The sequence below is a fragment of the Alternaria triticimaculans genome, assembly GCF_023758025.1.
Source record: "Alternaria triticimaculans strain BMP 0046 chromosome Unknown scaffold_1, whole genome shotgun sequence".
NCBI lineage: Eukaryota > Fungi > Ascomycota > Dothideomycetes > Pleosporales > Pleosporaceae > Alternaria > Alternaria triticimaculans.
In genome coordinates, this window is record NW_026055958.1 from 1,289,398 (window position 1) to 1,317,139 (window position 27,742).

Below are 27,742 nucleotides of genomic sequence, written 5' to 3' on the forward strand. Positions count from 1 at the left end.
CGCTTTGTATCCTTTTTTCAAGTACCATTTTGTGACATTATCTGCCTGGTCATAGTCTACGGTGGAGTAAGTCCCCACGCCGCTGGCCTCATGTCAAACTCCGAAACCTCCGAAACCATCTCCGCCGCCTTTGATCCGTAACACTGTCCCACAACCCATAGCGAAGTATCGATACCCGAGCTAACTCCGCCAGCGGTCACAATGCGCACACCCGCCTCGGTGATGCCCGCATCCGACCATCGTTGCCTCACAACGTTGATCTTCGAATCACCGCCCGCAGCTTCATCAGCGAGCTTCTTCTGCAGGTCGAGCGACAGATGATGTGTTGTAACGGTACGGCCTGCAAGTACCCCAGAAGCCGCTAGGATAAGGCCTCCAGTGCACACTGATTGCAGGAATCTCTTGCCCGTCTCTTTCCTTGGCTTCGTGTTTGAGAATCGTCGAATGAGCTCAGCCAACTCTTTGCCCTCTTTGCTGCTGATGAGTTGTTTGATGGTTTCGTCGTGCGCGCCGGGAATGACCAGGATGTCGTATTCTTCAATGCGGCTGGACATTTCGGCGAAAGTGGCATTCGGCAAGTAGACCATGGCTTTCGAGATGGACGTGACGGGGCTCTGATGGGCGAAAGTGGTTACTGAGAAAGGAGCTGGTTTGCTCATGTCCATTTCCATGTCGTGGTAGTGGCAGTATATCTCGGCTGGACCTGAGAAATCCAGGAGGTCGCCATCTGGGTAAATGTAAATTGCGACTTTGAATTGAGACATTGTTGTGTTTGGTAACGAGTGAGTTTCTGGCTACATGATTTTATATGGTCTTGCTTTTCCTTTTTATAACCACCGGCTCATCTCTAGTGCAGTGGTGTGCCTGATCTTTCGTAACACGATGTGCCCGGATCGGATGTAAGTTTGTGTCCGGCTTCCGCGATCGTCAAAGAGTCCGCTCCGTATGTTGTACCACGAGCAGGTATGCACTGATTACTGTAGCCTAATATCATCGTGCGATATATGGTTGGTCTATTTTTGCAGAGCCGCAGACCAGATTCTAGTCATTCGTGCACGTGTCAACATCGGGTGCCGTCGGTGTCTGCTACACAAGCACAGTAAATGCGCATGACGACGTCGCCTGCTAATCGCGCCCAGGGACAATTGTGTCGAACGAAAGATGCCTATATCAATACAGCGCCCATCGAGAGATTGTGTAATCGATCGAAATGAACGCGGTTGAAATATTTGGAGATTGCTGCGGCATATGTCCCAAACCTAGCACCGAATTCTGCATGCACTGCCTCAACATGCCCTACTGTTCCTCTGCCTGCCGTGTCGCAGATGCGGAGAAGCATGCAACACTATGTGGTACCTTGCAATACTTCGGACAGAGCGCTCGCCCGTCCTGGTTATATTCTCGTTGTATATTCTTTCCAGTTGACTACTCACAGTCACGTTTTGTTTGGCTGAAGTATTACGGATTACCTTGCCAGCGGCACATCGACCGCGAGGACCTAAGATTGTTCGTAACCGGTGTACCTTCCGGTGGCGACGCAACCTTTGACTGCTTCCGCGAAGGTAACAGGCAACTGCGTGATCGGATCACTGTTCGTCATGACAATAACGCTCTTGGTAGCAAGCAACCCTACAACCAATGTGTAATGGCATTACTTGGTCAGGTGGCTGGTGAGTATTGGAGAGGACCACTGTTGGCTCAGTCTTACAGGTATCGCGTTGATGACGACCTGCATCGATGGCCTACGGGGGATCGGACCGAGGCGAGTGAAGTTTTGATCCCCGTGGATCTCGATACTGCAAGTAACATCCATGTACGAAATGTTGTGAGACATTACTGACTTCGTACATCAATCTTTAGACATCCCTGGCGCCGATTCTCTCATTCATGAAATGGAGGGCAACGTCGACGGATGACTATAACTTGACTATCTCTGCGGAGGACGCGACGCTCAGGGCGACTATCGTAGGGAATATTTCTCCAAAGAAGTCTTCACCAAAGAAGAAGAAGAAGTGAAATCCAGTCGATGGTGTATCGGTCGAGGCGGAGGATGAGACCGAGGGCGTCATTAGCTGCAGGAATACGCCTGCCGGCGGTTGGGCGAGGACCTGAGCTAGCCGTCAGTCAGGAGGAGGATGGATTGCTGTACCCGGAATGGACATGATAAGCGTTTTCAATGGTGATGTTGCGCAGTAAACGTCGCCTACAGTGTGAGGCCTGACGATGTGAAGATCATCCTGATATTTCGCACGTAAGCTGACACTAATACTCTCAAATGTGATCGTCCGGCTTGTGATGTAGGATAGGCGATGTCTGCAATGTATGGGACGATAAAGACCAAAGGATTACGCGAAAGACAAGTGGCGAACCATTGATGTCGTTGTGACGAGGGTTGTAAACTGATAAGTGTGCCTACCTCGAAGATGTAAAATCTTGGCTTAGCACATGTAGCGGAGCCTGCAGGCCGTCTGCATATCGAAGCAGCTTATCTAGGCGCTAGAAATTGTTCTAGATGATCTTCACCCATTGTTATGGGTCGATAAGCCGTGGGTGTCGTTGCAGTGAGCCCTCGCGTACCTAGAATTGCCTGGTCGATCCGCAAATGCATGCAGATGGGACTTTCATGGCCCACCATCCAGGCAGACGGAACCCTTATGATTATAGTTTTTCGAGAACAAGTAAGCGATTCATTGGTAAGAAGGTGCCTATGATCAGCATTGACTTCATAGAGACGAAGTGATGCCGTGTCATCTCCAAATGATCTTACCTGCCTCGTGTTGCAGTGGTGCCCATGCTGACACGATAACGAGCTTGGAAGTCTTCATCCTTCCCACATCCGAGTATTCTTGAGCCGACACTTGCCCTATGGCCTTATCATGTTCCTCATCTTAGCATACGCGGTGGCAGCAAGCGCCCAGACGCGCTGCGCCGCTGGCCAAGCTTCGATGCACACGCGACGAAAGCACCAAGGCTTCGCACTCCTCCACACAAACGTGGATGATGATTCCCCACAGTGTTCTGTTATCCGTGTCTGGTCCAATAGCGCGTCATGTCTCGAGTGGAGTGGTGTAGCCATGGCTTGGCAAAACGCTGCCGGTCAACCGACCCTTGTTCGGCCAAGACAGGACGAGACGGAACTCGGAACGCAACTTTGCTTGTAACCTTCCATTTCGTTCGATAGTCACCAGCGCCGCCAACAGTTCCAAGGGTCGAGTCCCAATGCCTGGGGAGATAGTCTGCACTACTGTCGGGCTTTCCGTCGCGACCTAGACTCAGACATGGCGAATCGATGCCCGCGGATCCAAGTGGCTTGTCCTTGTGATAGGCCGTGGAGACTGGGGTCGGGCGTTGTCTGAAAGTACGGTAGCATCCCGAAGTATTGGTAACAGAATCGTTATCTCTTGGTTGCCACACAAGTGATTTGCAGATACCAAGGGGCGGGGTTCGTGTATAAGATGTCCTGGCTGTGCGTGACCGACTAGGCTGCCTGCTCGACTGCTGTTCCACCACTCTCTCGGAATCCGAAGAAGTCTTTCATTCTTTCCGCCTGCCCAGAATCTGCCAATCATGGGCGAAGCCGGAGAAGTAAAGCACGGCGAGGCTGCTGTTCGCACCACCTCGAGCCCGAACAGCACTCCGTCAGAAGACATCATGCCACGGCCGACCGTCGCTGAGGAAGAGAAGAAGACGTTTGTGCAGAGAGTCATGACGCCAGGATCAGTATGGCAGATCATCATCGCCGCTCTTCTAGCCATTGCTATTGGTTTGGCAGTTACCACTACGGTAGACGAAGTACCAGACGCGGCCATCACGATACTTGCCATCCCAGGTAACCTTTGGTTGCGCGCATTGAGGGCAGTCGGTATGTTGCGATGAAACCTCTCTAGACGCGTGAGCTGATTATCGCAGTCCTTCCAATGATCGTCACCGCCATGATTCTGGCAATCCAACGTCTGCGCAACATGACACAGGGAGGAGGTGCAGCGGGTAAACTCGCTCGCTGGACAATTGGCTACTACGTCATCACCACCATCATCGCTGTCGCACACTCTGCCCTGCTAGTCGGCCTGGTCTGGAGTAAACTCATGAACCCAGTCTCAGGAAGTGCTCTGGATCTGGACGACGAGAACAAGGAGCTTGTGGACGAAAGGAAAGAAACTGCCATCCACGATGTCGTCGAAGACATGTTCTTCTCGTTGGTTCCCAACAACATCGTCAACGCCCTAGCGACCGATGCCCTCCTTTCGGTACTTGTCACGGCCGTCGTCCTTGGATATGTCATCAAGCCAGGAGGTGCAATTCATCGAGCCGTCGAAGAAGTCGAAGTTATCGTCCTCAAGGTCATCACAGTTTTGATCCACCTTGCGCCTATTGGAGTGTTCTTCTTGATCATGCCGAATCTGTTCCGTCTCGATATTGCTGAGATTGGGACGAACCTGGGTATTTTGATTGGCGGTACCTTGGTCGGCATGTTCATCCACCTTTTCATTGTAATTCCCATCATTTTCTTCGCGATCACCAGATCCAACCCGTACACGTTCTGGATGAAGATGAGTCCAGCATGGATTACCGCTTGGGGAACCGCCTCCAGCGCTGCGACCTTGCCTGTTACCATTCGCTGTGTTTTGAAGCAGGGTATTCCCATCACAGGTCAGTCTCCATGGTTATAAGTAGTCGATCGCGATCACTGACACACAGTTAGTAACCAAATTTGCCGTACCTCTCGGTTGTTTGATCAACATGGATGGTACTGCGATCTATTTCCCGATCGTCGTCGTATTTTTGGCCGCCACACAAGGCATCACCCTGAACGCTGCCGATTACATCATTGTTATTCTTCTCTCGACTCTCGCTTCGATCGGAACCACACCTATTCCAAGTTCGAGTTTGGTCTTGGTTGTCATGATTGCTTCCAGTGTCAACATCCCAATCACCGGAATGTACGCCGTCGTCATCGCTATTGACTGGTTCCTCGACCGCTTCCGAACTGCAATGAACGTCAGTTGCGATACTTTCGCAGCCAAGGTTGTCACGCACATAACGGGGATCAAAGACGAAGATGGTCAGTCGTACGATGAGGCCGAGAATGTCGACCCGAACTCGCTCGGACGAACAGATGAGTCCAAAGTTTAGATGCTGTCTCCCCGGTTTAATATAGCGGTCTTGAAATCTCCGAATTCTTCCGAGCTCAATCTTAAGTAATGCAATCCTCTTTCGCTCATACTCAACAGCGTTCCTTCTCTTTGTGATCGTGAATCAAGCTACTCATTTCACGCGATCTGACGGCGTATTTCGTAAGGCCATCGCATCGACCAGCCATGCCGGCATGCCGCGTGACAAGCGGACCTCGGATTGCGCGACTTGGACGATCGGGTCAACAACACAATGAAAAGAATACGCAAAACCAAAGAGTATGTTGTGGAAGAGATGAGCAGTGCTGCAGAGCGTTTGCCGTATATGTCCTCGCTCCTGATATACGCGCGCACGAAGTCTGGAAATGTGGCCAGTCCGGAAAATTAGCCGGCTCGGAAACGTAGTCAGTCCGGAAAAATAGCCTGGATATCGCCCCTGTGGATCTAGCAGTTGTTCAGGACCGCGAAGTGCTGTAGAGAGACAGCATTCGTGGGTGTTTTCGTGATGACACAGTCGAACACTTCGTCGTGGCGGTCGAGAGGAAGCTTCGCTCCACTTCGCGCCGAATCACGGGTCTTGGCGCGTTAGCTACTTTCGAACCCAGCCATCATTGCGTCATGAACACGAGGCACAATTGAGATGCCCAGGTGTGCCTGCAACAGAAACGAACGCGTTCTAGTCGCGACTCTTAGGCGGAGTGGGTCTATTGAGCGCTGAGGAGATAACTGGCATGGAGGGATGGTCAATGTCGTCGCGTATGACGACGTTCTGGTCCAGCACCGTCCAAGGTACGTGTTCTGACCCCTATCAGTCTTTACTTCCTCATACGAGGGTTTGCATCATCTTATGTTTTCGTTCGAACATTCTCGTACAGCTCAACGCTACGCGATAGTCAACTTTTCGTCTCTAGTCTATCACGCGACGTGGAAAGTCGCGTCATTGCGCGCGTTATATAGTATCAGCGACCCTGGTTAATGCACAACCCGTTCGCTTGCAGACCTGTCGCAACCTATACGAACAATATCCAGAGCAATGCACTTAAAAACACGCGGTGTACATAGGAAGGCTTTCACGACAGCCTCGCGCCTCGCTGCTACAAGCATTTTCGCCCTTGCTGACCGCTCGCGCATCTGCCATGATGGCTGAAGGAATGATACGTAGCTCAGAGCGCCCATGGCAAACAGGACGCAACAAAGCTCATACTTGGGCCGTTGCGCTATCCGCAACCAAGAGACCTCGCCAACCCGATCAATGGCATGGCAAGAGTGCCTCCGGGTTCAAAGGGTACTAGAGCCAGAGTGATAACTAATCCTCATGCTAGCAACAATTTACTTCGGCACGTGGCCTGGAGCTCCAAGAGATGCAAATTGCTGTGAGCAATGGCTACAGGCCCGTTCTTCCACGTACTCAGTTTGCTATACTTCTTTGTAGGTCTCCCCGGATACCAATGTTCTGGAAGATCTGGTTCATGTGCGGAAGCTCTAATTAGTCCATTTGCACCAATCAGCAGCCAGATCGGATGCTTGGCCATTGCGATCACAATATATCGCGGGGAAGACTAATGCGGAGTGCAAGATGATCTCGTGAGATGGCTCTCCGTGTCCAGAGTGGTATAGCGTCAGAATGCTCAGAAACCGAAACGGTATATATCTTTGCAATACGCGTAGAAAATGAGGAAACACACTCGAGCAGAAAGACTTACCAAGATGTTCTACGGCCTTGCTTCGCTTTTACTGCTAGCTACTAGTACTTCAGCTGCAGTAGTTAGCCGGAAAGCACCCGCTGGCTTTGTCACAACCAAAGGAAACGCCTTCAAATTAGACGGAAAAGATTTCTACTTCGCAGGTAGCAATGCCTATTACTTTCCGTTCAACGACGTCAGTATATTTCACTTCAGACTTGCCACACTTACTGAAACTCCACAGCTCCAATCCGATGTAGAGGCTGGCCTGGGTGCCGCGAAGAAGGCTGGACTCAACGTCTTCAGGACATGGGGCTTCAATGATCGCAACAGGACGACTCTCGCAAACGGACTACCACAGTACGGTGGCGAAGGTGCTGGTCCCAGTCCGAACGTCCTGCAATGGTGGAGCAACGGAACACAGGAGATCAACCTAGTACCGTTCGACAAAGTCGTGAAGGCTGCGGAGAAAACTGGCATGAAGCTCATCGTTGCTTTGACAAACAACTGGGCCGACTATGGTGGCATGGATGTCTACACGACCAACCTCGGCTATAAGTACCATGACGATGTAAGTCACACAGTCTTTGCCTACATGATCATAGACTAACATAACCTTCGTTAGTTCTATCATGTCCCAGCCATCAAGAAGGCGTACAAGAAGTACGTCAAGGAGATCGTCAAGCGCTACGCCAAGTCTTCAGCCATTATGGCGTGGGAGTTGGCGAACGAACCACGATGCGGTGCTGATGGTGTGCGCAACTTGCCGCGCAGCGAGAACTGCACCCCTGACATGATCACCGAATGGATCGATGAGATGAGCACATACGTCAAGTCACTCGACAAGGACCATCTTGTTACATGGGGTGGTGAAGGAGGGTTCAACAGGCCTAGTGACGATGGCTTCTACAATGGATACGATGGTGGCGACTACGACAAGGAGTTGGCGCTCAAGAACATCGACTTCGGTACCTTTCATACCTATCCCGATTGTACGTATGTTTCATTCGACAGGCATCAACACTATCATTCTTTGAGCAACACTGATTAGACTTGCGATAGGGTGGTCCAAGAGCGTCGAATGGGCAAACCAATGGATCATCGATCACGCCGAAGCCTCCCGTGCCGTTGGAAAGCCAGTCGTACACGAAGAGTATGGATGGCTGACCGACGACAAGAGGCAAGAATACCTCAGCAAGACCTCGAATGTCACAAGACTTGAAGCCATCGGGCTATGGCAGGCCACCAGCCTGAAGGAGAAGATGCCGGATATGTACTGGCAATTTGGCTACTCTGGCTACTCCTATGGAAGCAATCACGACGACGGATTCACGATCTTTCTGGAAGACGCGGAGGCCAAACAGCTTGTTTACGAGCATGCGAAGAAGGTCAATGCTTTGAACAAGAAGTGAGATGTTGAGCAGTCTGGTTTGTGTCGCGCCTGTCTCACAGCAAACACTTAGTGCTGTATGCACTAGAGCTCTATCTTCCTGCAAAAGGCTTATGTTTGTCCGGTAATACTTTAGAACTTCGTGGTGTCTTTGTGCACATTGGTTCGGTTTGCGGAGTGTTCCCACAATGTATATAGTCGAATCCTTTCACTTCCTCCCCACGCCACCCGTTATTTCGTTCGACATCGTGCACTGAAAAGGGTGCAGCAACGTAGTCCATTATTTCGAACTAAACCAACGTGTTTCTTCGATCCTGCCAAGACGAATAGGTTGCACTCCTCTTCCGTCCGACTATACCACATTAGCTTCCGCTACTACAGCCGCCTGAATCTACACCATTCTAGGCCTATTATCTTACGCCTATTTTAAGACCATCTCACACACAACCTCAAGTCAGCCACCCGATTCTGTCGACGATGTGCGGCTTCACATGCATTACATACAGCGAGTGCGCCCACACCGCGCTCTCAACGAAGCCCGAACACACATCTCTTTGCTTTAACGCGAAAGAAATACATTTGGTCCAAGGTGTCGACTGTGCACCTGCGAACTGTGTCCCGACTGACGACACAGAAACCCCGATTGCCGCCGAGAATACTTTCTTTGATTACTGCGATGACTGCCGAGCCGAAGCACGCGCTTCTAAGCCGATTGAGCGCGGTGAGATGGATGACATAGTGCAGGCTCGTGCACATGCAAAGGACGAGGACGTAGGCGTTTATGATGAAGAAGAGACTGAGCGACTGCGAAATCTGGCCACTTACCTCGAAGAGAAGCATGCTACTGGCCTGGAGGTTACTCAACAGCTCAAAAATTTGTCGTCAATTCCGACCATTCTTGCTCTCATCACAGACCCTGAGCTTCGCGCCCTTCTGTGCGCACCAGACGTGGAGAAGCACTTCACTACCTTCAAGTACTGTTCCGAACTCTTTCCAGTCATGGGCAGTTACATCCAGCAGCGCGCCCCAAACAAGCTGTTTGTGGAGACATTCGTATACCTGAGCGATAGAGCAAAGAAGGCAACGGCGTTGCTGGAATGTTTCCAAATCGTTCTCGAGTGCGTCCTCAACTATGAGCCCTCCCGACCGGAAGAGCACTTCAACGGTAGCGAAGCCCGATTGAATTTCTTTGGCGATATGCTCAAGTGCATGATTACCGATAGGCATCTTGAAGTCCCTCCGATCGCCTTCCATTTCCATGAGAACAGCTTTGTAGTTCCAGAAGCCACCCTTCAGCGGCTTGAACAGGATCAAGACGTGCCGCAAGCTTGCACCAAGAAACAGGAGAAGGTATCGGAGATGAAACCATCGCGGAAGGAGCGTGGCATTCTGAACATAAATCAGCTGGCGTTCGATCCGGAGTCACTGAAAGGACTACTGGACGACGAACCGTCCCGTAACTTCGAGGCAGTACATATCGCGTTTCCGGAAGATGAGAATGCTGTGGGTATAGACGTGGAAGATGAGCAGGGTAACAAGCTCGTTTGGAGGGACGGCATGTCGCATATTATTTTCGCTGTTACCAAAGCTGAAGACAAGACTGCTCTCAAGGAGACAAATGAGCAACCGGCAAAGACTCCAGATGAGCTTCAGGCTCCGCCAACGAAGACGACATATCAACCAACAGGTGGCTTTGGTTTCGATTACTCGGATGATGATGAAGATGACACACTCCTCGACACTGAGGTGGCCGAAACTAAAGTTATCGAGGACAAGAGCAACGACATGCCCTCAGACCCATCACCATACCTATGCATACCCTCTTCCCCACCCGTATCGGCCGCAGAGTGTTCATTCCAGTCTCATTCATCTGATGCCTCTTCTCCATCCTCACCATCACTTCCAGCTCTTCCGAACAAACGTGAGAACGAAAGCGCGGAAGCAAGTACACCCAACAGTGGCTCCTCCTCACCATCGTCACGTAAGCGCAAGTCGTTATCGAGCGAGTCAAGCGAAGACAAAAAAGGCATCAGCGGTGACGAGGAAGAAGGCCAACAAAACTCCGACCCTCCCATGAAGCGAAGCTGCAGGAACAGTCTATCATCCGACAGTTCATCCTCTCGGTCTACAACGCCCATAAAGGAGAAGCTGCGTACTTCTCCATCGGCGCCAGCATCGCCGTTGGCGGACCTACCTCCTCTACCACCTTCGCCTGTATCTCCAGATAGTCCGTCGTTGTCTTCTGCATCGTCTTATGTGGACTCCGCATCATCGTCTCAGTCGCCTCCTGCACCCCTTCCGCCACAGCCAACGACGCCACAGCACCGCATGCAGACGCGTGCTATGACACGCAGTGCAAGTACCACACCAGCGCCTCCGGATGCGGCGTCTACGAGAGCAACGCGTTCGTCGGGTAGGTCGTAGAAGGAACAGTGTCAGTATAGGGGACAGAGGAGGCTGTCGGGATGGATGAGACTGGGAGAGAAGAGGGAAACGAGAGAGAACAAGGCCAGATCTCAAGAAACTGCATGAGAGATATTTGAGCGGCTTGAGGTCTCGTGGATCAGTGTTGTTGTATAGGCTTTTGGCGTCGCATTCCGTCGACAGTTATCGTGTGTTTTGTTACGACTAGTGTCAAGACTATTCCATTCCTTTAGTCAACGAGAGTTTCCAAATGTGGTCGCGGAAGTTGTGACAAAATTAACGAATTCGTATTCAAGAAAAACAGAAAAGCTTTTGTGGGTATCAAACGACTCACTACGCCCCGACTAAACATGCGCGTGTATTAGATATGGTGTCGTATGCTCCACAATGACAAGCGTACGCAAGCGCGGAGAACCTCGATAAAAGTTGCAAACGTAGCTCATTCAGAGTCGTCACCTCCGCTGTCGCCGCTCTTATCATCCTCCTCATCTTCCGATTCGCCCTGGACGTCGTCGTCATCATCATCGTCGTCGTCATTATCATCGCCGCCAGCCTCTTCCTCACTATCGTCTTCCAGCACAACCTTCTGCTGTGGTGCAGGTCTTGCTGATGCCCTTCGGCTTGGTCGACCCGTAGCTGTGACCTCACTGGCCTTTCCCCACGCCGCTTCACCCTCTTTGATTGCCTCGAGGTCTTTCGCAAACTCTCTCTGCTCCTTTATCTTGGCTGCCTTTTCAACCGAGTATTTGCCATCCATGCCCACGTCCTTCAGCCAGCCTTTGAGCACGCGGATCTTGTCTTTCGAGGTGTCGCACTGAGAGAGTTCGGGGTCGCGCGACCAGACTTTTCGGATGCCGCACTTCACAAGCCAGCCTTGGAGTCGCTTGACTTCGGCGGTGTCGGGATCGTCCTCGGTCTTCGCTTTGGGCGCGGCTTTCGATTTCGCTGGGGCCTTTTCCTTCTTGCCCTTTGCTGCAGGGGCCTTCTTCTTCTTCTTGGGCTCTTCGTCTATGACGCTGGACAGATCACTGTCAGATACGTCGCCCTTTGTGTCTGCCTTCTTCGCTGGCTCGGGTTCGGCATCGCTCTCATCGTCAACCACAGCGCCGGGTCTGGACGTCGGCTTCGGAGAATCTTCCTCGTCAGAGTCTTCTGTCACAGTCTTCTTCCCCCGCCGTACTAGCTTCTTGGGTGGCTCGCTCTCTGCGTCAGATATCTCGGCGGGTGGTTCTGAGAGCTCAGCTTCAGATTCTTCGGACTCGGTCTTCGCGCGCTTCTTGGGTTTCTTGGCAGGTGCCGCAGCCTTGCGCTTGGTGCCGCGGGCATTGTCGGTAGCAGCTTTGGTCTTCTTTTCGGCGGGCTTCGCTTTGGGTTTGGGGGCGGCTTTTTTGGGAGTAGGCTGTGGTGAGGGCTCATCGGAGCAGAACTTCTCCTACATATTCTTAGTACCTGGTCAGGTATTGGAAGTCAGGCTTCATACCACTGCGTCTACAATGACTTTCTGTGATTTCTCTTTCCATGTCGAGTCTGTCTTGAAGAAGCCCTCGTCTAGGGCTAGTTCCTTCTCTGCGCGCGCCCGAACGCGCTTCACAGTCAGATCATCGCTTTTTCCAGATTTGTGGATCGCGATGACAATGTCGCGCAGTTTGTTTGAAATGTTCGCCTCAGAGGGCCGGTCTGCTTCGGAATCCGACATGATGGGCGGCGCGTTCGTAGATGGTGTTGATGATCGACGGCCGTACGCGATAGACGCGGCGGTTAGGGCAGGCACGTCGCCGGTAGCGTACACGTGACTCCGCGGAAAGATCCAATGGCGTCAAGTGGCATCAGGGCCTGCGGGGAATTTGTCGTGTCGAGCCACGGCGATGTCTCAGTTGAATCGCATTCCCTCCTGCTGATTGCATGAATCGCATGGTATTGCCAATGCAGATGCCCATAGATGATGCTGGGCGCCGCCCTTTGACGTCGAGTTGGTCTGTGAGCGCCCCGCGTCTGCTGGGTTGGGCAGCTCCACGACCGACGTCACATTTATTCCCAAGTTTCACACAGACACCGCCAGCTTCATTCAGTGTTTTCCAACGCGGCCTACACCTGTCAGCGACTGAGCTGCATGCCGCCAGTCCCGTCCGCCCCTAGCCCCAGTCATCTTTAACTTCAGCATCTGCCCGGGTTGTAACTGCGCCCTGCCGTCTGCCAACTCTGGCCGCTTCAGCTCGGAACCTGCGAGAAGCCGCCTCCACCTTCGAGCGGGCCTTGATCTATTATCATTCTTTCGTCACGCCAGCACCACAATTAAAATAACTGACCCCTCCCCCCTCGTGCCAAAGGAAACCTACCCACACCGCCTGCTCACCGGCCCCAGCCACGTTGCGGAGGTGAATGCTGACCTCGCCCAACATCCTACGCCGCAGATAAATTTCCTGTCAGGAGTGTCGCGACTCAACCACCTTACAACCCCCACTATCCAACATATCCACCGCCAGGATGTCTAACGCGCCCACAACCCTCAAGCAGCCCGAGTCGTCGGAGGGACGTCTGCTACTCGTGTCGAACCGACTGCCCATCACCATCAAGCGCTCCGATGAGGGCAAGTACGACATGTCCATGTCTTCGGGAGGACTGGTCAGCGGTTTGAGCGGACTCTCCAAGACCACCACCTTCCAGTGGTATGGCTGGCCCGGACTTGAAGTCCCCGAGGACGAGACAAAGACTTTGAACGACCAGCTCAAGGAGAAGTACAACGCGGTACCTGTCATGCTCGACGATGAGCTCGCAGACAGGCATTACAACGGATTCTCAAGTGAGATTACCTATGTAGAACCATATCACTGCCAGCACTAACAATTGTAGACGAGATCATGTGGCCGCTCTTCCACTACCACCCCGGTGAGATTACCTTCGACGAGTCCGCTTGGGACGCCTACACCGAGGCCAACCGCCTGTTCGCAAAGGCCGTCGCAAAGGACGTACAAGACAACGACATGGTCTGGGTGCACGACTACCACCTGATGCTCATGCCCGCCATGTTGCGCGAAGAGCTCGGCAACACCAAGAAGAATGTCAAGATTGGCTTCTTCCTGCACACACCTTTCCCCAGTTCCGAGATCTACCGAATCCTCCCCGTCCGCAATGAGATCCTGCTCGGCGTTCTCCACTGCGACCTCATTGGCTTCCACACATACGACTATGCTCGTCATTTCCTGAGCAGTTGCTCGCGCATTCTGTAGGTATCAGCCCAAGGGCAGAGTTCGCACTTGCTAACTCAGACCAGGGGACTTGCCACAACACCAAACGGAGTCGAGTTCAAGGGCAAGGTCGTTACTGTCGGCGCTTTCCCCATTGGTATCGATCCCGAGAAGTTCGACGAGGGTCTCCAGAAGCCCAAGGTACAAGAGCGGATAGCAGCCCTCGAGAAGAAGTTCCAGGGTGTGAAGCTCATCGTTGGTGTTGATCGCCTCGACTACATCAAGGGTGTACCACAGAAGCTGCACGCTCTTGAGGTCTTCCTTACAGAGCATCCCGAATGGATCGGCAAAGTCGTGCTTGTACAAGTCGCCGTTCCTTCTCGGCAAGACGTCGAGGAGTACCAGAACCTCCGCGCAGTCGTCAATGAGCTTGTTGGTCGCATCAATGGCAAGTTCGGCACTATCGAGTTCATGCCTATCCACTTCATGCACAAGTCGGTCTCTTTCGACGAGCTTATTGCGCTCTACGCCGTCTCAGATGTCTGTCTCGTATCTTCGACACGCGACGGTATGAACCTGGTGTCCTACGAGTACATCGCGACACAAGAGAAGCGACACGGTGTCATGATCTTGTCCGAGTTCACTGGTGCTGCACAGAGCTTGAACGGCAGCCTCATCGTCAACCCATGGAACACCGAGGAGTTGGCGGATGCTATTCATGACGCAGTCACCATGGGCGATGAGCAACGCAGTCTAAACTACCAGAAGCTGTCCAAATACGTCCGGAAATACACTAGGTAAGTACCCATGATCACATCTCGATCGACACGTTCTAACTTCACATAGCGCATGGTGGGGCGAGTCGTTTGTCACCGAACTTAGAAGGATCTCGGAGACGCCAGACCGCAAAGTACACTTCGCTAACGCTCCGGTTGCGGGAGTTGATGATTCTACAAAGACTGCTGGTGAGACGAGCTCAGAGCTACCGATTCGTCAGGAAACCGGCAACAAGGACAAGGAGTCAGACCCTGCTGCTGCTGCTGTCGATGCTCAAAAGCAGACCGCCGACGGCGCATCTAGCCAATAGGCCCTGTGCCCTGCGGTGAGCACCTCTGATTATTACGACGGATGATTTCATGTGACGAAAGTTCGGCGTGATGGATTCGCTTGGGTTAGACGATTGATGAAGGTTCCAATTCTCACAGTACCCCCTCAATTACTAGATCTTCTTACCTAGAAGCTGTAGTGGAAACATCACTGCAGCAACAATATACCCTTTCTATGCACGACCTTGTTCTTTGTACTCTGATCCTGACTGTTTTGTTCCGCGAGTGAGTTCGTACCTTCGTGAAGAACGAGTATGCGAGAGCGTGGGATGTTCCTGCCTCCGAAGGCGCCTGCCAAGCCATTAGCGCGTCATCATCCGCTTTCGCAAACCTCACACCCAATTTCGCGTCTTCTGCGCCCCCAACCCCGATCACACCGACAAGAAGACCTCCTCCGGCAAGTTCGGAAACGATTAGTAACGAGTTTGATTCTACGCGTTAATAAGACTCAGTCCCTGATGTTGCCGCACAAACACGATCATGAGAAACCACAATGGAGCGACCCACGTCTTTTATTAGGAGTCTGACCACCTGTGTATAGCACTGACATGACCAGATCCCAGCAGTCGAGGTACTCAGCACCGCCTATCTACCACTCAGTCATAGCGCCAGAAAGCTCAAGCTCTACGAGTCGAACAACGCGTACGTGTGCAACTGTTGAGTTAACTCAGAAGAAACCCCAGCCACCCTTTCCAGATCGCACCAGTCCCTTCGAACACCGACATTCACTACCAGCTCAACCGCCAAGTCACCGCCGTACTACCACCATCACTTCTGCTTGAACATCGCTGCCTCCCATCCGTACGCACGCGCTAGTCGACGTCCGTAGCGTCTGGCCAGAGTCAATGGCACTTCACCGCTCGGATGCGGCTCATGGAACTGGATTCCGCGTGGCAAATTCAGCTTCTTCGGTGTGAATTGCCATGCAGACCCGTGTAGCTTCTCGACGGCGAATCCAAGCTTGGCAAGCGTGGCTACGACTTGATCCCAGCGGACTTTACCCGGGGGTTCGCTGTCGTTTGGCACATGGAAAAGTGCTTTGATCACGATATAGGCGTCTTTGCCGACGTGATACAACGGTTTCGAAATTGCAGCCGATCGCTCAAGCACATCCTCATCGGCATCCTGGGCTATGGCTGTCATCTCGCCGTGCGTCTTCGCTTTGGTTCTATCCGTGACATCGAGGCGATTGAAATTCCCAGTGATCTCTTTGGTTGGGTCGTGGAAGATCTCGGATGTGGCCTGATACTCGTACACGGGAGACGGTGTTGATGCCGTGTCAAGATCTTCGGAGTCAATCCACGGAGCCGTTCTTAGCATCGGGCCACCTTTGTCCAAAAGTCTGCGAATGGTATCGTGTTGAGAATATCCTGTACGCTTGCGAAAAGCATTGTCGATGTACCTCCAAAACTTGTCCAGGTTGCGTTCCGCTTTTCGACGCGCTCCCACCGTCTGCTTTGTTCGGACGCTCTCACTCGGATAATCGAACCTGCCATTGGATGGATTACCAAGATCTGGGGCAATGACACCTCCATCGTCTAGAACCTTTCTCCAGCGCGCCAAAGGTTGCATAAATTTGAGATACCACTTGGCGTAAAGGGGGCCCTTTCGTCCACAATCGAAGTGATTCCTCAGCTTGACGTAGCAGGAAGACACTCGCAGTTGATGAAGACACTCAACGCACACTGAAAGTGTATTCAGATAGTCCTCTATGAATGGCGAGACTTTCTCTTTGGCGGAAGGCTCTCGCCTAAAGTACGTTTCAAGGCAATCTAGATTGAGATGGGAGTAGTCGACGACCTGAGTGAAGGCGGTCGCCCGGGTCAAGAGCTTCCTCACGCGCTGTCCGATGATATCGTTACTATCCACTTCTGTGGTTCTGTAATCAGATTCACCTTCGAGCACGTTGTCGCATCCTGCTGGTATGGTGTACCTCATCATGAGATGCCGTAACTGTGGTGCTCCCATCAAGAAGTGCCTGATGAGACCCGCCGCGTCGTAACTACCTAGACTCAACATGTAGTACAACATCTCCACACTATCCGAATAGCGCTTGATAAGCTCTTCGCTTGCTTCCACACGCAAACTCAGTGTGTGAAGAACTTCGACTTCGCTTGAAAGTCGGTAAAGCTGATCCCAGAAGACCAGGCACGCATACGCCTTGTTCAAGATCTCACGGAGGATCAGAGAGTAGAACTCGCTTGTTCCAAGTCTCTTCGATGGTTCTCCGGCTTCGTTCAGTATGTTTTCATGTCGATGTTCGGCGTGATCTTGAACATACTCTGCGAAATACGCAGGATCTTCGCGCAAAGCCCAGGCATGGTCCTCGCACTTTTCCACTGCTGTCGAGATCAGGTGGCGGATACGTGCGAAGTTTGGCTCGCCTCGCGGACCAAATGGCGCCTTTCTGCATGCATCTGCAAGACTACTACTCAGCTCTTCTGGTTCTGACAAGCTCGGCGGTTCTGACAAAGGCGGATAAACGTCGCTGCACAGCGTCCCTGGAAGGATGTCATGCATGATGTTTTCGCAGCAGCCGACGAGGAACTTTAGTACGCCTTCCTGGATGCGGAGTATCTGGAGGCCCTCTCCTAGGTGATGCAAAACATGCATCGCCTGGTCTTCAGAGACAGCGTTGGTTTCGGACTCAAACCCTCTGATTCGGCCATACATCTCTTCCTTGACTTCCTGTGTCTTGGAGTTTTGGTCCGAGAGATTTATGAGGACATGCTGATAGCGGATAGCCTGGCATGGGACGGCCATGGGAGAGAAGCTGAGCTCGGATGAAGCAAACGTAGCAGGACGATTGCGCGCCCGGGCGTTGATGAACACAAGCAGGGATTTGGCGTCCAACAAGTCTTCTGAATTGATATAAGGTCTGAGCTCGCTGCTGGTTGCCGCATGGTATGGTTGTCCGCAAGGACAATCGGTGAAATTGCCATGCATATTGTCCACATCCGGTCGGTGCAGGTCGGGAATTCCGGGATAGACTACTTGAAGTAGTTCTCGACGCTTCGCCGGAGACTTCCTTCTCCATCGAATCCGTATGGCGCCTTCGTGTCGCTGCACGATTGCGTTCAGACGGTGCCAGTGCGTGAAGATGTTTCGGCTCAGTGTGGCAGCTGTATCAAGTACCAACTCCGGTGGTAGGTCAGCGTCGTTGTCCTTCCGCAAGATCTCGATGATGGTATCAACATCGTCCATCTTGCCAATTCTATGGGTATGTCAGTAGTTTGCGCGATCGAAAGAGGACAGCACATACATCGATGCTATATTGGTCTGGATGTAGTTGCTAGCACCGGAGCGGTCCAGCGAATGCTGTTCGGTCGCGACCAAAGAAAGATATTTACGCCAATGTTTGCGGTGGAGAGTCGGGTGTGGATAGAGGTAGTGTGGGGTTTAGGCAAACAACAAGCTCTTGGCGCTATGACCGCCGATGGCTCTCAAGAGCAGAGAGCGCGTCACGTGTTGGCAGACAAGGCTCTCAGACTCTCGCATATCCTACTCCAAATCCTGACCACAGCCATGCTCATACACCTACCTGATGAGATGAGTTATGTCTTTCGTTGCGATCCACTACCTTTCCCTTTGCTTCTTTGATCTCACAGGCATCTCACCACGCGCATAATTGACAACTGGATCGCTCATATCAGATGTGTGCTTAAGCATTCTTCTCTCATAGTTGGCAGTCACACAGGCTAGTCGGAACTTAGCCAGACGTTCTTTCCAGTTGCGTGCGACTGCTCGCGCACGACCTGGGTACACACAATCTGCAAAATTGGTCATCCTAAGGGCTGTACTACCAATTATTACCTATCGTGTTTACTCGAGAAGGCTTTCTGGTTGCAACGTTAGTGCGATAATCTCCATTAAAATGTAGAATATATGGGTAAAGCATGATTTGCGGAAGTCGTGAATGGCCAATCGTGGTCATCATGCGTTGAGACAGGACCCTTAGCCATAGTCCATATGGGCTGGCAGCATCTCACAGACCCTTCATTGAGCTATACAAGTAACGTAGGCAACATGATGAAATGCCCATAGGCTCTCACTTCCTCACCCACCGCCACACCTGCCAAAAGAAAGTAACGCTCTTTCCCCTCCAATTCTGCCTCAACCCTCTACGTAACATTATCAACTCTCCCTACTCAACTTCTACACCACTCATCCACTATCTCTACATCTCCACTTCTCCACTATGAAGTACCTCAGTATCATCACCATGACGAGCCTAAGCGTAAGCGCCCTCAGCTCCGCCGTACCACGCGGCGTACTCTCCGACTGCACCAACAACCACAACGGCGTTTGCATCCCCTCGCCCGCTCAATGCGCAGAAGGCGAACTACAATGCCTCACTACCCTCCATAGCGGCTACGACGGCATAGACATCTGCAAGAATGGGACTTGGGAGGCACGCGATACATGTCGCTGCACCGATAAGCCATCACCTCAGTGCATCGACGCTACGCTTTCTTCTCGCGACAACACCCTGCACCGCCGATGCGAGGAAGGCGTGCCAAAGTGTATGTTGCGGGAGAACAACGGGATGGGAGGCGTGCTCTTCAACTGCAAGAACGGGTTCTGGAAAACTGCTATGCGTTGTCGGTCTTCTGAGCGTTGTCATGATGGGAAGTTGGCTACTTGTTCGTGGCTTTAGGAGATTGAAAACGAGAGGGTTTTTGATATTGTTGAAGACGGGAGTGCTGTCGTCGCTAGTGTCTGAAAACTTGATGGCCGGATGCGTTCTGGGAGCTCATCACGCAATATGTGTCTGCTTGCTCCACAGTCACAGTAATGGTATAAATAGGCGATAAAATGACCACTTTGTCACTTTGTAGTATTCTCGTGACTCTACTATCAACAGGAATCGAAGAATGCTATCGCCATCTCAAGGTATCGCTACATCCCACCACTCTTCAAACGCCGTCAACACCTACTCATCGCGTACAACGCACCATCTACATGTTCGCCAACAAGTACTTCAATCCAGCCCACATCTCTTCACCACTGGGCAAGATCTGCGCAGCGGGCAGGACGAATCCGTAGTTGCCGGTATCCCTTAGCTCCACGGTCATGGAGTAGTTTGCCTTGGCAACCTCGAAGGCGTAGTCCACTGAGTCGCCGCTGACTTGGTAGATAGTGTTGCAAATAGGTCCACCTGTAAACGTAGTTCCGTGCACAGCCTTGACAGCGGCGATGGCGCCCTTGGTAAGGGAAGCATACTTCGAGGAGTTGGGGACGACACCAGAGCATGTGTATCCGTATGGGTACATCCAAAGCTGGCTGTAGGCGTGGATGTCCATGTATAGCGCGATTCCGCGGCCAGCAGCTAGGCTGTCGAGTTGGGCCTTGAGCAGCTTAGTCTCTACACCGTCGCCTGCAGAGGGGCCCTTGTAATCTTGTGCGCAGGGGGAGGTCGATGCGCCTTGGGGTAGGTCCCAGTGGGATGGCCAGTTGCGGTTGATGTCGCGGCCTACGCAAGACGCTGAGGGAGTCGTCTGGCGGTTCTTGCGCCACAGACGGTCGGCTGATTGGGTGTAGGCGAAGCCATCTGGGTTCACGATGGGGAAGATGTAGAAATCGTACGAGTTCTTGAATCCAGCCGTGGTGGAGTCGGTGGATGTGAGGAGCTGGTACGCAGCGTACTCAACGACCATTGTTGTGATCCATTCTCGTGCGTGCACAGTTCCGTGCCAGACTACAGCTCTCTTGGATCCTTTGCCGCCGCTGCCCCAGATGTGGATACCCTTGATGTCGCGGCCTTCAACCGATTTGCCAGCAGAGACTACTTCAGCGTTCTTTGGGTACGCCGCGGCAAGGTCCGTGATCCATTGCATATGATCGGCAATCGAGTGGTACGCGTTGAACCAGGAGGCACTTGGTGCTGCACCGGCTGATCATCGTTAGCACAAGTTTTAGATCTCCCCTGGAGCCTACGTTGCCGCTAGATCTTGAACTCTGCGAAATCGCAAGACAATGTAGACTCCTGGCTTGTTTTTCCTTGCATGAAATATATCCAACGTACCGGCATATATGCTGACAGTCTGCTCGTCTGCGATCGAACGGCCAAGATTGTCGTGCATGACCTTGGTCTATCCAGTTGTTAGTGTCAAAAAAGGATCGTAGCTAGGAGGCTACAAACTGTCAAAAATTTAGCTAAGTATGTTCAAATGTACTCGTGGCGGTTACTTTACCCTCTATGTCCTTTGTAGACGCTTCAAAGTCCTTGACTGCCGAAGGTGGGACCATAACGTCGACCACATCACTGGATGCTGGCTTGCCCTTCCACAAGTCAAGGGAAAGCTTGCTCATGACATCGTCGATTTTGGCAGCGTTAGCACCAACATTGACGCGGTACACCTTCCAGTCGTCGTAGTTGATCTTCTTGGTGTTGACTGTGGCCGCAGACGCTAGGCCTAAAGAGGCAAGGGCGATGCTGAGGAGCTTCATGGTATGTAGAGATGAGGAAGAAGCGTAAGGAGGGACTCCAGGTGAAAGCACCAACTACGCTACCTATATATTCAGTCGTAGAGCAGTCAATATCGCGAAGCCCTGCTCTATACCGGCACTAAAAGGTTAGCCCCGGCTCCTCCAATGCAGATGCGGAAGGTCGTCAAAGATCCCCAGATTCGCGCCGACCCGGTCGCTAGCACTATGAACGAAAGGAACGAAACAGGTGCTGCAGACTACATTAGTTTGAAAACCAAAGTTTGGGTGGTCCCTAGGGTAATGTAGACTCCTAGGCCATTCATGCGTTTGATTCCTGGTTTGAATGGGGCCAACAAATCAGCGTCATCATGTACCCAACCAACCAAAGAACAAAATAATTGCAATCGGATCACCCCGCAACGAGCACGAGCACGAGAAGATCCTGGAATCGGGTGCTGCTAAATTCGAGATAGAGACGATCATAAAAACACCAATGCGCGACCATTCGTTGACGGTGAACCTTGGCGTTTACGTGCCTACTGGTTTAGGCAGTTCGCTGGCTATGGCGGTTTGGTCCCCTGCTGATCCGTCTAGGCGCATGATGCTTGGGTCGCCTTCGAGCTTATCGTGGCCTTGGGATATTAATTACCATCGCAATGGAAACAGCTTCCTGGGCGAGCCTTTGCTCCGTGGGAGATTAATGCCAGTCGGGCAGGTGGGCTGCGGAGGCGCTATTACCACTGAACGCGGTGTGTTTGTTGTAGAGTGTGAGTGGTCATCTGGTGAACTGTATGATCGACTCCACATCGTGGTTGTGTACCTAGGTATTGAGCCATTAAGTCATGTGTAACGAGTTGGAAAGGTTGCGCAGGAGCAGTGAAGCGTTCCGAGGTTCGCTGTGGCGGGGCGGGGTGCACGTGTTGTCTTGGCGGCGATCATGGCAACGCCATGGAGCGCAACGATCGTTCGTGTTTCTATTATCCACATCGATTCACGTCAACCTAATGAAAGCTAAACACCCTAGAGCCTACGTTAACGTCAGATTACCTACTTTACAGGTTTTTGTCTCAATGTAATCCGCAGACCTCCAGGGCTGTTCAGTTTTTTTTCGTGTACAAGGTGGATTGAGGCATCTTGGAGTATGGAGATGTCGACGCGCACCCTACTCCGTTCGCTCCTTCAAGCTCTAGCGGGAAGACCAACCAAGAACGTGGCATACTGAACGAATCGCTATGGCCTTCGTTGTAATCGCGCAAGATTCGCTAAAGAATGGCTGTGGGTAACATAAGGTATATGCGAAACTTGGTAGAGCCACCGCAAAACCTGAACATGATCTTGGCTAATCGTCACTCTTCGTTGCGTTTCTTCCACACAACCTTTTTTCATCTTCTTCAGACTCCCCAAACACACATTCCCACATTTTCGCCATGTCGTCGCTAGTTATCAACGCCGCTTGCGCTTTCTCGGCCTATGTACAGATGATGATACGGCCGACACCTTCACAATTGACCAGCGCAAAGATATTCCACATCTTCTACATGATGGTACCACTGTGCCTGTGGAACGTATACTGCCAGGTGCCCCTTGTCAATTTGATAGTGGGAGAAAGACAAGGTGGAATAACGACGAACTTCAAACACTTTCTTGCATGGTGGCTGGTGTACTACCTGGTAACGTACACGGTGTGGAGTCCGACGCTGCTTTTCATATACTTGCCCGTTTTGTCTGAGTTACGTGGCAAATGGTCTATTTGACCTTCTTTCGGACCTCAAGCGGCTGCGGAACGGCATTAGTGCTTCCCGACAGCATTGCGGTATAGTCAACCGGTTACTCTCTCTTCAGTCCGACCTTACCCGCCTTCCTCAGCCCCACGACAGCGATCATCATACAAACGACCATATACCCGAACATAAGCCAATAACTCGCCCTGTACCCCTTCAACACAGCCACGTCATCCTGGTCCTCAAACGCCCCGCCATCATCACCATCACCATGGCCATCAGTACCCGTACTCCCGCTCTTAGCCTGAACCCCCAGTGCAACAACCTGGCAACTACCCATGCCCAAACTCATGCCAAACTGCGCAACAGTATTGAACACAGCACCAGCGAGCGCCTGCGTCTTCTCCGGGAAGTTGTCACTCACGATGATGAGACCGACAGTGAACAAGACATCGGCACTGAACGGGGCGAACATCTGTGCCCAGAAAGCAAGTTTCCAGTAGCTCCAAGTTGGCGGCACGACGGCCATTAGGAGAGGCGAGATGGCGCAGATGAAGGCGGAGCCGGCGACGAGCCAGCGGGCAGGAATGCGGTGGACGAACAGTCCGACGGATATTTGGATTAGGACGCCGGCTAGGAGATTGGGGAGGAGATAGAGGGATGTTGCTAGCATGGAGGCGTGCTGGACTTCTTGAAAACTGGACTTGGGGTTAGACACGGACTTCTGGCATGTTACGCAGCAAGATGGTGGATGATGTTGGAGGATACGTACTACAGGCTGGAGAAGAGCTCAATGGAGTTCATGACGCCGTAAGAGAGTGCGACCATGATGCACGTGCTGGTAAAGGGGAGACTGTTCCACAGCTTGTTCGGTACGAGGGCTGTTTTTCCACGTCGCTCACGGTAGTGCATCCAGGCTGGAAAGGCGCAGAGAAGGAGGATGCTGACAACGAGGAGTGAAGCTGTCTCAGCTGAACGAATGCTTGTCAGGTCCGCGCTGATAATACTATGTGCTGTTAGCTTTTCTGGAGTATGGGATGACAAGAAGAACACATACGCAAGGACATAGGCAAGAATAGCCAGTCCACCACTAGATATCATACCACCAACCCAATCAATCTCCCTACCAACCTTCTTCCAAAGCGCGACCACACCATCCTGGTTTTGAGTAGGAAGTTTTGGGAGTGTCCAGATGGCAGCCACAGCGACCGCCAACGTACACCCTCCAGTTACGTAAAACCCCAACCGCCATCCCGCTCTTTCAATCATGACACCACTCAACACCAGTCCAACAGCAAAACCAAGCGGCTGACTGAACCCCAAACACGCAAAGCCAAGATTCCTCGCTCTCCCAGACGGCACAGCACCAGTAATGATGGCAACAGAGGCGGGTAAATGCAACGCAAGCGCCACACCTTGAAGAGCCCGGAAAGCAACAAGCTGCCCGCCGGTCTGCGCGAACCCGCATGCTAGCGTGAAGACACCGAGGAAGGTGATCCCAGTGAGCTCGACAGGTCTAGCACCGACAATGTCGGCTACAGAGCCAGCGATGAGAAGTGCGGCACCGGATGTCAGACCGTAGACGGAAGAGGGCCATAGGTAAAGAGAGCGTTCTAACGCGATGGAGCGTGCGATTGAGGGGAGGCCGACTGTGATGATGCCGTTGGTGAAGCTGGCTATGAAGCCTACGAAGGAGGGGGTGAAGATTGTAAGGAAGGTGCGGAGGGTGGATGGTTTCGTGACAGATGGCGTGGTGGAAGATTCGGTGTCGGATATGCGGTGATCATAACTTGATACTTCTTGCGATGGCCGTGGTGGATGATAGATGGTTTTTATTGTTGTGGTCTTGGGTGTTGGCTGGAGCTCGAAGACCTCGGTCACGGTCTGCGTTTGCGTCGCCATCTTTCCACTTCTTCAACAGGATATCAATGTATGATTGTTCGAGTTTTGAAAAAGAAAGAAGGTCTTGAGAAGACTACAATGCTCATATTTTTCTAGTAGATTCGCTGAAAACTGTGGTAGAGGAAATTATTCGGTGACTAGCTTCACGCCCTATGACGGGCAACATGTCAAAAGTCAGGGTCCACATCTGGGTCGAGAACTTCGATCATCGGCAGAAGCATGGAAGAAGAGGATGTATTCATTGTCAGCTGTCAGTGATGCAGTCGCATCCATTGAGTTGAGCGCATGGCGTTCACAGGTTGCCAAGGCTGTTCTTACGAGTATGCTTCGGATGCAGGTACAAGAGAAGGGACGAAGGCGCTAGTTTTTTTGCTGAGCTTACGACGGTTACTACGGTTGCGCAAGACATGAGACTAGTCCGGGGATGTGGACTTCCCGCAAAAGCGTGCTGCAGGGCGCTGCAAGCCCTTTATGGGGCTCTTCGCGGAGGCGATCGTTGGCGCGCGTGGCCTCACCGCCGACTTCATTTCTACGCGTCGCGTCAAAAAGCGGTAAAGAAAAAGAGGACAATTGTTGAGATGGTGTGCTGTACCGTCTGGACTAGACAGACCTCCAATCAATGGCGGGACGCCGCGTGGCGGTCAAGTTGATTGAAGTTGGCGGCCGTGCTGTTGCTGCATCAACGACTTTGTTTGGGTGACGTCGGCTCGCGTCCCCAACCTCGTCCTAACCTCCTGCATTTGCCCACCAGCCACCCGCACCCAACACGCTCCAAACCAAAAGTTAACGGGAGCCACGCTTCCACGCTCCAAACCCCACACTGCACATTGCTACCAACGCTACAGAATATTCTCTGACTACTTTCTGCCAGTTGCATTCGCTGTTCGACTCGCTATAATCGACCTGCACCTGCGAAAACACCACCACCACCCTCTCGCCTACCATGGCGCCCCATCCCGACATTGCCGCCGACGAGCGGGCACTCTCGCCCATGGCCGTGAATGCTCTGCAGCTGGCCAAGTCAATGGTCAAGCGTGACCAACCTGAGCCATACAAGAACCTCGCCTCAGCAGGCGCACGACCACCCAACGATCTCTCCGGACCCGGCTTCCAAGCTCTGTTTGCTCTCATCGGTGTCGGACTCGCCCTCGGAGCTATCTGGTTCTTCTTCTGGGCCAAGAACGGTGGCTTCAAGTGGCGCGACAACGACTGGGAGGACTACAAGTCAACGGTGCTGAGACGCAAGGGACCCGACGGCAAGACTCTCTCCAACGCAACCAAGAGCACCAAGCTCGGCGGCGGCAGTGTTGTCCACGGCGGTAGCTACTTCGGCGAACAGAGCGAGCTCAACTACACGGATGAGTCTGGTACCAGTGTCGACCCCAACGAATACCGCGACGCCGAGAGGGGCGAGGGCGGCCTTCGTGGCGGAGACGGACGAAGGCATAAGAAGCACCGCCGCGACCACACCAACGACTACAAAGACCCTGAGCTCCGCAAGTACCGCGAGGAGAAGGCTGCCCGTGTTGGTGGCCTCAACCGCGTTGGCGATGGCATGTACACCGACTACTCCGGCTCTCAACCCTCTGAAGTCGGCGGCTCGCAGGTCTCTAGTAACGCACCGCTTGTCAAGAAGGACGCCAAAGAAGTCAAGGATCCCAAGAAGGAGGCCAAAGCCAAGGAGATGCGCGCAAGGGAACGCATGCGCAAGGCCAAAGCCGCCGAAAAGGAAGCCGCCAAGAAGGAAGCCGCTGAAGCCAAAGCCCGCAAGGAAGAACAAAAGGCAGAGGCCAAGCGCGCAAAGGAAGAGCAGAAGAAGTCCAAGAAGCACGGCACACCCTCTGAGGCTCCCGAAATGGCTGAAGTCACCCGTCCCATGATCGAGTACCGTTCCCCCGAGAGCGACTACACCCGCGCCTACACCGAGTACACCGCCCCCTCTGAAGCCGGCACACCAACACGCGCTCCCACAAGGAGCAAGGCCCCATCTGGACCTCGCCGTGCTCCTCCTTCCGCAGCATACTCTTTCACCACCGGCGACGACGACACCGCAACCGTCTACACCGGCGTCTCTACCTCTGACTTCGCCAAACCGCCCCCTCCAAAGGCCGCCCCCAAGACCGAGCGCAGCGCCCCCTCCGAAGTCACCGAGTCAAGCTACTACTCCGACTACCGTCCCAACGCCGACAAGTCCCTCTACTCCGACCCCAACAAGCACGCGCCCCGCTCTCGCTCAGCCCGCCCGTCTCAAGACCGCCCTTCCCAAGACCGCACCTCGCGCTCCGGCCGCCCAACCTCCGAGTCTCGTCCCCGCCCCTCAGGCTCGCGTTCGCGTCCTACCTCCGAGTCGCCTCGCAAGCAACACCGCACTTCGCGCCCTGCTCCCCCTGCATCTGACATCTTCACCACTACCAACGGTGATTCTCAGGGCCACATGAGCTACCCGTGCCACATCCCCGGTCTTAGCCAGGCCGGCAGTGTGCACCCCATGGAGAGCGTGTCTCAAGTCGGTGTCCCGACTAACGCGAGGAGGGAGAGGGGCGGCAGAGATGTCATGGATGGCTACCGTCGTGGTGGTGTCCGCGCTGTTGGACGAAGGGATAGTTTGAGCGACAGCGACTAAACTCGTCCGTTCGCTCCTTTCTCTTCAGTAGTATGATTCGGCATTGCATACCCCCTTCTTGGCGTTATTTGGGCTTTTTCTTGATAGAGCGACTTGATCTTTCTTTGAACCTCTGGGTTTCAACTTTGTACAGCGAGCGCGACGAGAG

At 52.8% G+C, this 27,742-nt stretch overlaps 10 protein-coding genes across 10 annotated transcripts; 5 read left to right on the top strand and 5 right to left on the bottom strand.

Annotated features, from left to right (window-relative positions):
• Nucleotides 1-56: 56 nt before the first annotated feature.
• Nucleotides 57-764, bottom strand: J4E78_000444 (uncharacterized protein; the record flags this gene model as incomplete). Its single annotated transcript, XM_049361108.1, has 1 exon — nt 57-764. One exon carries the CDS (start codon nt 762-764, stop codon nt 57-59), a length of 708 nt encoding a protein of 235 aa, XP_049226391.1.
• A 2,803-nt stretch (nt 765-3,567) lies between these two features.
• Nucleotides 3,568-5,133, top strand: J4E78_000445 (uncharacterized protein; the record flags this gene model as incomplete). Its single annotated transcript, XM_049361109.1, has 3 exons — nt 3,568-3,862; nt 3,910-4,650; nt 4,703-5,133. The coding sequence occupies 3 exons, from the start codon at nt 3,568-3,570 to the stop codon at nt 5,131-5,133; spliced, it is 1,467 nt and encodes a 488-aa protein (XP_049226392.1).
• A 1,706-nt stretch (nt 5,134-6,839) lies between these two features.
• On the top strand, nt 6,840-8,226 carry J4E78_000446 (uncharacterized protein; the record flags this gene model as incomplete). Its single annotated transcript, XM_049361110.1, has 3 exons — nt 6,840-7,385; nt 7,440-7,806; nt 7,877-8,226. The coding sequence occupies 3 exons, from the start codon at nt 6,840-6,842 to the stop codon at nt 8,224-8,226; spliced, it is 1,263 nt and encodes a 420-aa protein (XP_049226393.1).
• Nucleotides 8,227-8,681: 455 nt separating this feature from the next.
• On the top strand, nt 8,682-10,432 carry J4E78_000447 (uncharacterized protein; the record flags this gene model as incomplete). Its single annotated transcript, XM_049361111.1, has 3 exons — nt 8,682-10,063; nt 10,163-10,299; nt 10,347-10,432. The coding sequence occupies 3 exons, from the start codon at nt 8,682-8,684 to the stop codon at nt 10,430-10,432; spliced, it is 1,605 nt and encodes a 534-aa protein (XP_049226394.1).
• Nucleotides 10,433-11,067: 635 nt separating this feature from the next.
• On the bottom strand, nt 11,068-12,324 carry J4E78_000448 (uncharacterized protein; the record flags this gene model as incomplete). The annotated part of the gene is made up of 2 exons (XM_049361112.1): nt 11,068-12,060; nt 12,109-12,324. The coding sequence occupies 2 exons, from the start codon at nt 12,322-12,324 to the stop codon at nt 11,068-11,070; spliced, it is 1,209 nt and encodes a 402-aa protein (XP_049226395.1).
• Nucleotides 12,325-13,112: 788 nt separating this feature from the next.
• On the top strand, nt 13,113-14,900 carry J4E78_000449 (uncharacterized protein; the record flags this gene model as incomplete). Its single annotated transcript, XM_049361113.1, has 4 exons — nt 13,113-13,428; nt 13,479-13,851; nt 13,900-14,610; nt 14,660-14,900. 4 exons carry the CDS (start codon nt 13,113-13,115, stop codon nt 14,898-14,900), a joined length of 1,641 nt encoding a protein of 546 aa, XP_049226396.1.
• Nucleotides 14,901-15,687: 787 nt separating this feature from the next.
• Nucleotides 15,688-18,123, bottom strand: J4E78_000450 (uncharacterized protein; the record flags this gene model as incomplete). The annotated part of the gene is made up of 1 exon (XM_049361114.1): nt 15,688-18,123. The coding sequence occupies one exon, from the start codon at nt 18,121-18,123 to the stop codon at nt 15,688-15,690; it is 2,436 nt and encodes an 811-aa protein (XP_049226397.1).
• Nucleotides 18,124-19,877: 1,754 nt separating this feature from the next.
• On the bottom strand, nt 19,878-21,369 carry J4E78_000451 (uncharacterized protein; the record flags this gene model as incomplete). The annotated part of the gene is made up of 3 exons (XM_049361115.1): nt 19,878-20,812; nt 20,945-21,011; nt 21,109-21,369. The coding sequence occupies 3 exons, from the start codon at nt 21,367-21,369 to the stop codon at nt 19,878-19,880; spliced, it is 1,263 nt and encodes a 420-aa protein (XP_049226398.1).
• A 1,806-nt stretch (nt 21,370-23,175) lies between these two features.
• Nucleotides 23,176-24,971, bottom strand: J4E78_000452 (uncharacterized protein; the record flags this gene model as incomplete). The annotated part of the gene is made up of 3 exons (XM_049361116.1): nt 23,176-23,767; nt 23,842-24,075; nt 24,127-24,971. 3 exons carry the CDS (start codon nt 24,969-24,971, stop codon nt 23,176-23,178), a joined length of 1,671 nt encoding a protein of 556 aa, XP_049226399.1.
• A 943-nt stretch (nt 24,972-25,914) lies between these two features.
• Nucleotides 25,915-27,594, top strand: J4E78_000453 (uncharacterized protein; the record flags this gene model as incomplete). Its single annotated transcript, XM_049361117.1, has 1 exon — nt 25,915-27,594. One exon carries the CDS (start codon nt 25,915-25,917, stop codon nt 27,592-27,594), a length of 1,680 nt encoding a protein of 559 aa, XP_049226400.1.
• Between the last annotated feature and the right edge of the window lie 148 nt (nt 27,595-27,742).